Source organism: Mauremys reevesii, linkage group 6, assembly GCF_016161935.1.
Source record: "Mauremys reevesii isolate NIE-2019 linkage group 6, ASM1616193v1, whole genome shotgun sequence".
Taxonomy (NCBI): domain Eukaryota; kingdom Metazoa; phylum Chordata; order Testudines; family Geoemydidae; genus Mauremys; species Mauremys reevesii.
The window spans coordinates 12,569,399-12,581,931 of NC_052628.1; the positions used below are offsets into that span (position 1 = coordinate 12,569,399).

Genomic DNA, 12,533 nt, shown 5'->3' on the forward strand with positions numbered 1-12,533 from the left:
CTTGCCTAGGGCAGAGCAGGAAAAAGTATTTTAGGAAATGATTTGCATTTGAATACCTGTGTCTCCATTCTCGCCAAAGATATTAATGAAGACATCCGCATCTGTTCCACTGCCGCTAATGTCTCCGGTAAACACTCTGACCACATACTTGTTAACTGCAAAGACAGAAGGAGAAATGCCCAGCATATTAACAATACAAGCCATGGATCAACATAAAGCGTTCTGATACACACCAGACCTGCCACGGTGGTGCAATATGCCTTGGGAGCACTTGGACAATATGGGATGCTAGGAGCCACTGTTCATAATGGTTAGTACACAGAATGCTATGGTAACTATTGCAGCAGACTCAAAGAGTGAAATTCTGGTCCCACTGAAGTCAGTGGGAGTTTTGTCATTATGGGGGTCAGGATTTCACCCAACATGTGTATGACAATCCTGGTGTACTACGCAGGCCACCATTCACAGCCTTTCCTGGCTGTTGTAACACTGCCACCATAGGGAGAGCCATGGTGCCAACGCATACAAGAAAATTTCAATAAAGAAGGAAAACCAAAGCTTAGCCAAGGCAATTAAAATACTCCCCCAAAACTTTTCCAAAATTAATCCTACACAGATCCCTCTCCTAATAACAGTGACAAGATAAGTGGAGTCTCTGCTGGAGGATATTGTGCACACACCTCCTTGCATTAACACCCCCCCATCCCAATTCTGCAGGGAACTCTCTGTGGGGTTAGAAACTGTGCCACAGAGACATCTGATATTCCCTGCTTCTTCCATCTACAGTACTTATAACTCCCCATCACTGGACTAGCCAAGCACCTCACAATCTTTAACGTATTTATCCTGATAACACCCCTCTGAGGAAGGGCAGTGCTATAATTCCCATTTTACAGATAGGGAACTGAAGCACAGAGAGACTAAATGACTTATCCAAGCTCAGACAGAATGCCTGGGGCACAGGAGGGAACTGAACCCAGGCGTCCCACAGGCTAGGCTAGGCTAGCACCCAAAGCTTTGGATCATCTTCTCTCCCTCTGTGGAAGGGGTGCAAACCATTCTAGGAAGACCTTTTCCCTAGTCAGAGCTCAGTGACCTTTGGCGTCCCCTTCTCAGGGCACAAGGAGCAGATCATTCAGTTCTTGGCCTTTTCACTGGAAGTTTGAACAAATGACACAAGTGGGGCAAACTGTGGTGCTGACACGTGGCCATTAAACACACTCCTCACACCTTCTACAGGTCATCTCAATTATCACTTCAAAAGTTTTTTTTTCCTCCTGCTGATGATAGCTCATCTCAATTGATTAGACTCTTCCTGTTGGTATGCATACTTCCACCTTTTCATGTTCTCTGTATGTATAAATATCTCCTGCCTGTGTGTTCCATTCTATGCATCCGAAGAAGTGAGCTGTAGCCCACGAAAGCTTATGCTGAAATAAATTTGTTAGTCTCTAAGGTGCCACAAGTCCTCCTGTTCTTTTTACTAAGGTCTGTGTTAGCCTTGTTTTTCTGAAACATCAATGATCTGAGTAACCCGAACAACTGCTCAGGTTTAGATCTGACCCCTCCAATTCTGAACACTACACTGCAGCTAACTTTGCAACTTAGCCGACACTCAGCAAGAGCAGGCGATAACAAATATTTTGAAGAAAGATCAGTCAACTGAAGAAGTGCAAAGACTTGGAAAGGTCCCATCCCGCTACCCCATCCAGTTTTAAAATGTTATTGCCTTCTAGAATATAAAAAAAGTCATAAGCGAGTGAAGGTATCAAGCACTGTACCTTTGACGTTGCAATGCCAAACTGCATTCATATGTGGCACTAAGGAGCCCGAAAAACACTTACGTCAATCAGAAGCACAGATATTTCCATTGCCCAGACTCTTCAAAACTAGGGATGGGATTTTTCAGATATGATCAAGGTTAGCCTAACCCCACTCCCATTGATATCAATGGCAAAATACCCATTGACTTCAATGGGAGGAAATTTAGGACAATGTTCAGCCATTTTAAAAATCCCACCTTAGTTTAGCCGATTGATTGTACTGTTGCAGTACTCATCTTTCTTTATACCAGGTGGCAAGCTCCACTGATATTTAGACCTGAGTGAACAACATGCAGCAAATAATGTACTCAGCGATGGTTCTCTCCATGAAGAGCCTACAAATTACTTGTACATTTTTATTATTTTATGTTATTTGCCAAATATTTCCTTGTCTAGAGACTGTTCCTGGGTAGTTTGCTACAAGTCTTTAATATTCCTATTCTGAGATGTGTTGATGAGTTTTCATTCAATATGTAGGAAATGCAACTGCAGAACTACAAATCTGGCCAGGGGGCTGCGGTGCAAATATAGTACATGTCAGAGCTAATTTTTTAAATACTAAAAATCAGGTTGTCACAAAATGCATCACCACACAATAAAATAATATGAGTTAAAATGCTCTTAATAATAAATAAGAAGTAGAGGGGCAGAACCTGAAGACTTTTGCCAGTACAGCTAGTGCAACAAGAGGAGATGCTAACCCCAGAGAGTTCTCACTTCTAACAGCCAAAGACAGAGTGGGTACAGTTTAAAGCTTTGATCTTGCTGGTGGACTTCTGTTCTCACATGCTACTAACAGCATTATTAGGCCTTAAGCCCCCAATCTTGTGACGGAAGAAACGTGCTGTGACCGTAAGAGCATCCCAGTGCCAGAGAACAAGGGGCTCCGGTACAGAGAGTTTCAGCTGGCCTGACCAGTTCAGTGTACCCCGATTCGGTGTACATCATAATCTGTATCTAACAGGTGTTGTGTAAGGCATCATTGGAAAAACCGGTAACACACTGATCATTAATATTCTTTCATGTTGTATGTACAGTAAACACCCAAAGGACTGTACAAATGTGAAAGAAATATGGGACTAAAATGTGCTTGAATCAGTAAGTTTGGAGGGCAGGTAAACAGGTTTTTTCCAGACAAAAAGGCTGATGCCTCCATCCAGGTGCAATCACAGACAATTGGCAACCACAGTCAAGCAGCCATTCATTGGCACGTCAGAGGCTGCAGGGTGAGATCAACGTGCATGGTAGAAAGCACCAGTGGGGAAGAAACCAGCATGGAACCTTCTCCATCAGACTCCATGGTACCTCTCCTCACTGCAGGGGCACTGGACTTTGAGAAGGGCAGATTTCAAAGGTTCACTGAATTATAAAAAAAAAGAGAGGGGCAAAGAGCCACAAGGGATTTCACTTTCGCACTTTTATTTGCTGGTAACTATTTCTGCCTTTCTCCTTTACACTTGAACTCACTTCCAATCTTCTCTTTTTGTTAATAAACTTCCTTTACGTCCAATCTAAACTAACCCAGTGCTGTGTTCGAATCAAAGGGACTGTTTAACTCCAGTTAACACAACAAACTATTGTGTTTTTGTCTCTTTAAAGGAGCAACGGACCTTATTACCAAATGTTCCAATAGAGGCTGGACGTTTCAGGGCATACGGTTTTGGGGACATTCAGGATGTGGGGTATGTTGAGGTCATTTGACTAGTAGTAACCAAGTCTGGTGAAGAGCAGAGTGAGGATGTGGTGTAACAAGCAGGCTGCTGGAGTCAGAGTTGCTGAACCAGGGCTATTCATCACATAGACACTCAGTGCATAGTTGTCTGCTGGCTGGGAGCATCCAGACAGGGAGCTATAGCAGCAGAGCATTTTAAGGCACTTAGGTTTCAGGACAAGCAGTGACACAACCTCTCACTGGTCCATGTTGCATCCCGCATAGAGCAGTTTACGGGATCAGGATCAGGGTATAAGTGTCCAAAGAAGACAGCAGAGAGCACTTCTTCAAGCCACACCCAGAGCTGACCCATTTTTGCAAACAGCAGCTAATACACTAACTTCCCCGGAGCAGGACCGGTCAGTGAGAGATATGATTGTACAAGAGCTTGCCAGATTAGATACCTTGAAGATTTCATTGACATCCCTAGGATGCAAATTTGAGGCAATGACTTCATGGATCAACCATCGAGCTGGAAGAGCTGACGGGACCAAGTGTCGTGTTGCACAGCCAGAGAAGGAAGAAAAGAACTTTCAAAACTAAAGTGAAATAGCCCTGATCTTGCAAACACTTGTGCATGTGGTTAACTTTCAGACAACACAAATTCCATTTCACAAAAAAAAAAAAGCTATTTCAATATTTGTTTTTGTTACACATCAGAATGAAGATTAGACCTTTCAAAGTTTTTCACAACAAAATGAGAGAGCCAGGATAGGTCCCTGCTCTGCGGCAGCAGCCTTGGCTAAAGCCAGGTCTTTTGGGGCTGCTAAGATCCCCACTCCATGGCAGGATACTTGCCAGACTCCAGACCCCCAGCAGGAGAAGAAAGCCTAGCAGCCCTGGGGACCCATCACAGGTCCCGCTGGCTCCCTGCGGCAGCTCTGCTAAGGAAATTGACATTCTTGTCAGTTTCATGGCTGCCATTCAGTGAATAGCTGACAAACATCAATTTCACAGTGTGTTTCAGGAACATCATATTTCAGCGTTTCTGAAATTAGAGCTTTCAACTATTTCCTGATGTCCCTACATCTTCACGGTAACTAGTGCACAACCTGTGTAACCTGCAAGGGTATATCCTGTGTGTGTATAATGTCTGCTGTCCTTTTCTTTTTCCAGGCAATCATGTATGCTGTGCACTTACAGGCATTCCTGCTTCCACTGACACAACTCATCTAGGAAAGTGGCACTCAGAAAGCAGTCCCCAGGAAGGATTCTGAGAGATGTTACACGGATGCTATCTCTGGAAAGTAATGGGGTGACACTAACTGACATGGCTCTGGGTGTACTGAAGAAGTGGGAGGTGTGGTAGTCAAGTGCTTTATTGTCTTGTATGCTCCTAACAAACTCGGGTGCAGCTGTCAACAGCCAAGTGAATTGACTGGCAATTCCACCTGGCGCTAGATTGAGTTTTCTAGCATTAAAGGGCTCAGGGTTTGTTTTGTTGGGAAGTGGGAGAGTCGTGTGACTGTTGGCACCAGCCTGGGATTCAGCTCAATTCCCAGCTGTTTCATGGACATCCTATAAACTCTGGGCAAGTAATCTCTCTCTCTCTCTCTGGGTATCAGTTCTCCATGTGTAAATCCCCCCTTTCTCCCCTCTTGTCTAGTTAAATTGTACTCTTTGGAGCAGGAACCATCCCTTACTATGGAATACATCTAGCACTAAATGCAATGGAGCCTTGATCTTGGCTGGGGCTTTTCGGCACCCCTGTAATACAAATAAATAATGCATTTCACAGATGCCATTGAGTCACTCCATCGCATCCCTACTTGTTCTAAAATACTCTTACTTCCAGGCACCCGGAGCCACAGACAACTTATGGATCCATTCCAGTCCGTTCAGAAATTTGAAAACCACTTCCTTATTTTCCTTTCAGCTTAAACTCAGTCCCTCCTTCCACTTGCAAATTGATATTGACCAGATGCCCTTTCTGCCATGCCACACTATTCCACTAACCGTGCAGTTCATTTAGCTGTCAGTTACTCATTAGAAGTATGAAGTCTGTCTCCTGAAATTCCGTAAGAGGGAATCTCAGCAATACTTTTTTCTAAAAACAAAAAGTGCTGGGGGAGGAAGGGGCAGCTAACAGTTTTAGCTAATCTTCTTTCAGCCACTAGATGGCACCCTCAAGCATGAGCTGCCAAACTCATCTATTGCAATAAGCAGGGAGGATCATGCTTCGTTACTTAAAGCTATCATCTCCCACTGTGCTCGGGTGAATCTCTCTATTATACATTTCTGACTAGCTTCCTTGTGCATGACCTGCAATGTGGCAGGTTACCAGCAGGGCGTCAAACAATCAAGCAATGGCACAGCTGTCTGATATATAACCCGCTGGGTAAAAGCCAGAGACCTAACTCTGGGCAGCGTTGTGATTACCTGGCTAGATGAGTTCTAATCATTTTAATTCCATTTTACAAACACAGCCATGGGAGTAGCCTGTTAAAATGCATCCCCATGTTGACGAACACTGTGACTGTTACTCCACTGCGTGTTTGGGAACCATAACGACGCAGTGGAGCGTGCAGAAACGAGCCAGCCCTGTTGCCTGTGATTTGCTGACACTCCAGCTTTATGGCAGCCCTAGAAATTGAATCATAACTAATCTGAAAAGCAGAATAATTCACCCTAGAGGAAGAAGGAAGCATGGGCAAGGCACTGGGCTGTGACTCAGGTGATGGGAGTTCAATTCCTAGCTTTGTCATAGATTCTTTATGTGACCTTCCAAAAGTCAATTTCTCTCTCTGGTCACAAAGGGACTTAGGCAATTTGGCACTGAGCATTGCAACAGCTTTTAGGTGCTGAGAAAAATCACAGGAACACACCACGATTCACAAAGCCTGAGTTAGGCACCTAGGCTCCCTATACAATGAATGGAGACAGGCAGATGCCTTAGAATTCGATTCACAAAAGCCAGCACATGCTAAGCAGGAAACTGCCTAAGCTAGCTAATGGGAGATGCCAATGAGAGAGGTATGTGCTAAGCTCCAACCTGCTCTCAGAGATAGGTGCCTAAGTCCTGGCTTCACGGAGGTGCCTCTTTCTGCTAGCAAGTAACAAGCTGGGTGAAGATAGACATTTGGCCACCTCACGTGTGGGGGGGGCCTAATACAACAGGCATCGGTGCTGACACCGTGAGTGCTCTGGGGCTGGAGCACACAGGGAAAAAAAATAGTGGATGCTCAGCACCCACCAGCCACAGCTGTTCTGCAGGGCCCTGTTATCAGCTGTTTGGCAGCCCACCCCCAATCAGCTGTTCGGTAGGGTTCCACTGATCAGCTGTTTGGCAGCTGGGGGAGGGGTTTGGCAGAGAGCAGAGAGCAGCCAGAGGTGGGGGCCTCAGGAAGGGGGTGGAGCAAGGATGGGACCATGGGGGAGGGGGCGGAGTGGGGGCAGGAAGAGGCAGAGCAAGAGCGAGGCATCAGAGGGAGGGGTGAAGTAGTGGCAGGGCCTCAGGCTGAGCGGGGATGGAGCACCCCTGGGGTAAAACAAAATAAAGTCAGCGCCTATGGCAGCAGATGCGCTCAGAGACTGCCTAGATCTACACAAAACAGCTAGGGGAGGTGGGGGGATGAGGAAGGAGAGGAGAAGGAGGAAGACCTCCTTTTTCACCCCTAGCGCAGTGGTTAGGGCACTCAGCTGGGATGTTTGCATCCCCCATTCTCCTTTTCACATTGAAGCAGAGGTGGACTGGGTATTAAACCCATATACTGGCCAGATTTGACTAGGGCAGGACAAATGAGGTGCTAGGCTAGGAAGCTGGTGGTTAGAGAGCCTGCATGTAACTGCAGCCGGGTGTGTCGCTACCTGTGTGAATTCTGGTGAAAGTGCAGGCTGGAGGGCTTTGCAGCTTGTCACAGCAGTATACTGTGAAAGGGATCCCAGGCTGGTGGGTCACAGGGCTCAGTGGTACCCCAGTTCCAGGTGGCACCCCGGCAGAACCTGTCACACCGACCTTCCCCTGGTTCATGATTCGCTCTGGGACTTAGGCGGGAGATAGGTGCCCAGAAAGCCTGAGAAAGGCTGAAGTACACATACTCGGAGGCAGAAACGTAGGAACCTAGGGAATTTTTACCACAAAAAGTAGGTGCCAAGCAAGTTTACGCGCCCACAGGGTTTGGTGGCATCCGAGCAGGGGGTTTATGTATCGCAGTGGCACCCAAAAGTGCCTAAGTCTGGGGGCTTAGGTGACTAAGCACCTTTGTGAATCCCACCCTCTGTGCCTCAATAATTCACTGTGAAAGGAGGGAGAGAATTGTTCCCTGCTGACTACAAATAATAGGGGCCATACAACAGGCAGAGTGAGAGAGACAACAAGAACCCAGAACAACTGCCATTAAAGTCAGTGGAAAAAGTCCCCTTAAGCTCAAGAGGAGTCGGCTCAGTCTCCCAGACAGAGATGGAATTAGGGGTGCTGCTGCACCCCCTGGCTGGAAGGAGATTCCATCATATACAGGGTTTACAGTCAGTGGCTCTCAGCACCCCCACTATACAAATTGTTCCAGCATCTTTGGAAAGGTTTGGCTTTTTGCTGCATAAAAACATTGCACACTGTCCAATAAAAGATCTTTTCCCCTGTCCCCGCAAGAAAAAGGTGGAAGTCATTAGATCAGCAGGTCGTTTCTGTGCCTCCAAAAATTAACTCCTGTCAAGAGTAATTGATGACTATCCTTGGTAATGAATGGCAGCTTTCATAGTCTGTCAATAGCTTCAACTGAAAATTTGAATAGGGAATTCAGACTGCTTGTGTATTCGCTGGAGGTACAAGAGCATTTGGAGGACAGGGGATGTTTATGAAGAGTTCAATGATGCTTTCCTCTTAACTGAATTTGACCACAAGTGGAGACTATCACCCTATCAAAATGCAGTATTAGTAGGGAAGAAACTCCAGAGAGTATTTCTATTATTTTGCAGCACATACATTTAGAAACAGCTGCTGAGTCTGAAGCAACCCTGAAACAAAGCTAATTAGTCTCAAAAGTTTTTTTGCTTTGAGTATGCTCCAGAGCAATCGAGATGATTGCTATAATGCAACAAAACCCAACAGTAAAAGGAAAATGATTGTTTCCTCCATTGAGTATTATGATTATTCTCCTTTTGCCCAATCCCTCTTGTGTTTAATTCAGCTGTTCATTTCAGCATTGTGCAACCCAGAGATCACAAGATCAAGCCCCAACAGGTATGGCCTCAGTATGGAATTAAAACGGGCATCAAAATGTTTTTTGCAGTGCTGTTGTTGGTCCCATGTTGGCCCCAGGTGAGGTAATATCTTTTATTGAATCAACTTATGTTGGTCCACAGAAATTGGTTCAATAAAAGATATTACCTCACCCACTTCATCTCCATCAAAATGCTGACCGTATATGGAACCCAATAGGGACATTCCTGCGAAATAGTTCATCAGAAGCAATATACAGATGAAGCACTGGTGTATTGGGTTAGTTCCTTTAATTTTACTTAACTCTCACAGCTTTCAAAGATTCTCATAGTTTTTCATTGGTTCATCCTCACTTAAAGTCCCAATCCAGCAACCCTAGTATGTGCAAAACTCCTATTAAACTCAATGGGAATTCTGCATAAAGAGAGTTTGCAAAATCAAGCCAAAAATCTAGCAGGATCACACTAAATTGTATCTCAAGTCCAAGTCCAAAGAGCTTTGCTATACCATTGCTTGTAGCACTGTGCCTATTATTAAGAAATACTGGCCACAATTTAAGATATTTAAGTTCTATTCAGCAAAGCATTTGAGTATGTGCTTTGCTTTGAATCAGGATGGATTTAAGTACATGCTTAAGTGCTTTGCTGAACTGAGGGCCTTTTCAGGCCCTAACTGCGTCAAGAACTTGTAATTCTTCACATTGGCTAATATTAAAACATAACAAAAGGGAGCTGTGAAGTCTTAACTTTGCTTCCTCTGAGCAAAAACCAAACAAACAAGCAAACCTCATTCTTAGTCTCTGAATAGTGCAGATTGTGGCTAGACTCGACTCAAACACTCACCGATTAGCTAACACATTTTAATCTTGCATATACTGATACACATCCCAGACAAACAAGTTCTGGGTGGTTTGGTCTCTTTTTGGAGATAAATTCCAACCATAATAAAATTTGAAGAAAATGTATTCTATGGTCCTTACTGATCATGGTCTTCCTTTCCCTCTGATTGTTGAGGGACTCAGTCCCAATCTTCCCGGTTGATCTCACTACCTTCACTCTACACAAGAACGTACCAACAAGTGGCTATGAAAGCACGTGAAGAAGTAACAGACCCATGTCAATATTCAGTTTGGTCAGCTGAACTTCAATAATTTACTATTACAGGAATACTGGCAAAAAAAATGCAAGCAGAGTGCTCACATACAGAAACTCACTTGGTGGATTCGTCGTTAGAACACATCTGGCAACAAGAAATTAAATCGTTATGGATGGGAACTTTTACGGAAGCAACTTAGGCAGCTGTATAACTTAGATGTAGTCACAGATATGGCTAATCTTTATTTATAATATTCAATTTTTGCCAAATAATAAAAATAATAATATAAATCAGTGAGCAACTCCTGGTCCTTTTAACTTCGAGGATAATATATACACTAAATTACGCTGGCTGCTTCCTCCCTCAAGTTTCTGATGAACAATGCATTACATCTGCTTCCTAGCAAAAAGAATGACACGTTTGTTCAATAGCCCTTTTAGATTTCTGAGGCATAATACAGCTCCATTGTAATCAAATTTATTATTAATAAGCTGGATAAGATTAAACTTTTTCCAAAGAAAGAGTTATCACTAATTAAGCAAATGGAACAGTTAGATCATTTTAGCTCACACACAGGGTACAGTAATAGTTTTGTCCTATTCTAAATATGCAGCCTTGTCAGGGGTTGCATAAACTGTTATCTGCAACATTTAATGTCGATTGTGTTTGATCTTTAGCAACGTTGGCGTTTTAATGGCCTAGGAGCCAGTTGGAGACCAGTCTTTAGTTCTGAACCCGTTTGGAATAGCCAAGTTGGCAGGATTTCATGCAAATGTTATGACCTATAATTCAGCATTAACTGAAACTATGCAAAGTCTAAGGTTATTTCCGGGTGCTTATGCTTCTTTATTGGTTTTACAGCTTAGAAAAGTAAAATGCCCTTTTGAAAATTAGTTTCCTCATTTTCTCTTTGTAAAAGAATGGTTTGACAGGATTTATCTAGATTAGAAAAAGAGGTCTGGGTTAGGTCATGGTCTGCTAACATGCACTAGATAACCCTGGCCTAACCACAACCTTATCACTAGTGTGCAGGTAGGCTAGAGGTTATGTGATGAAAAGCCTAGGGAAGACCTTGCCAAGCTAAATTGAAGTCAAAATGATTAACCTGTGGCTTCACAAGGGGAAAGGTCATGATCAGGCCATGTTTAGCTAGCATGTTAGCAAATCCCAGCCACTCTTCTTAATCTAGACAAAACCACAGTGAAAAGGCAAAAGGTTTTGGATTGACAACACTGGAGCACGAAGACCATTAAACCACAGAATAGGTACATCACAGACAATGACAGTACACATTTTTTCTCACTCCCTACCAATATTTCTCAGTACTGCCCAAGATGGACCTCTCCGAGGTATGGCAAGGCAGTTCAATATCTGTGACAATTCAGACCTTGGCTTTCTGTTCAGATTGCCAACAAGGAAACAACTGGTTTCAATGTTGGTGCTGATTTTTTTGATGTGGACACACGAGGAACCAAATGGCTCCTCCATCCAGCTGAGGAGGTCTGGACACAGCTTTTTTCAGAGCCTGCCAGTGGTGCTTTGAGCTTCACCTAAACAGGGAAGAGAACATCAGCCATGGGAATAGTTCCAAAGCAAGGTGAGAGGCTCCTGCCACCTCGAATGCAGGCTGGGCAGTGAAGGTGCTCCCATGTTTTGTTTGGCAATGCTTATCCTCAACCCCAAAGAGTTCCAAACACCGGTGCTTTAGCAGTACACCAGGAGCCATGTATTATGTCCTAATGTTACTATTCTCAGTCCACAGAAAGTTGGCAGCAATTTCATTTCCTAATGGGGGCTTGGTCCAAAGCCATTGACACCAATGGAAAGCCTCCCATTGACTTCAGTTTAGATAAGGTCCTTTGTGCAAAGGTTCAGTTGCAGTCACACAACTCTAAGAATTCATGAAGGGAAGGGAAACAACATAAGGTTGAACAAGATCCCGTCCTTGCAATTAATATCTATGCTGTAAATTAATCCGGGCCACCAACAGCAGCGTTTGGGTAAATAAGAATCTGTAGCAACATAAATGTCAAAGGACCATGGGCATATGGCACTGTGTTTATGGATCAGGAAGCTGGGAGAGGATAAAGAAGTTCTTCCTACAGGCACATTTCATGTGACATATTCTCCTCGAGGCCATGTCTACACTACAAAATTAAGTCGACCTAACTTACATCGGCATACAGCCGGCACAGTAATTACATCACTTGTGTCTGTCTACACTTTGCTTCTTTTGTTGGTGGTGTGCATCGTCAGCAGGAGCGCTTGTATTGATTGTACTTTCAGTGTGGGAGCATTGTAGGAAAGCTCCTGAAAGCTAGTAACAGCTGACATAAGCAACACGGTGTCTACACTGACACAGTGTTGACCTAACTACATTTACCTCGACTTTACTCCACTCATGGAGGTGGAGGTCAGTCGGCATAGTGGGGCAGTTATGTTGGCGAGAGCGGAAAAGTGTAGACACTTCCATAGTTAGGCCAATGTAAGCTGCCTTGTGTCGACCTAACTCTGTAGTGTAGACAAGACCTCAGGAACTCAGGTCATTCAGCAGGGAACTTCAGACGATCCCTCATCATCAGACCAATAAATACAGTCACTGAGCTAGCACAGTCACTACTAACACCTTTTGAGAATCTCTATTTTTTATTATTTAAACTGATCATTGCTTTTTTGAAACTTTGCCCATGTTTTTCAATAAAATGTTCATGGAGTAAAAATATGGATTTTGGTCGCATTTTTAATC

General features: G+C 44.0%; 1 protein-coding gene across 2 annotated transcripts in view; it reads right to left on the minus strand.

The window, feature by feature from the left end:
• Nucleotides 1-12,533, minus strand: part of LOXHD1 (lipoxygenase homology PLAT domains 1) — a 289,434-nt gene that overhangs the window by 165,220 nt on the left and 111,681 nt on the right. For both annotated transcript variants that reach the window (XM_039545016.1, XM_039545015.1), the window contains exon 11: nt 57-155. In XM_039545016.1, the coding sequence (XP_039400950.1) occupies nt 57-155 (99 nt within the window). The remainder of the gene's footprint in view (nt 1-56; nt 156-12,533) is intronic.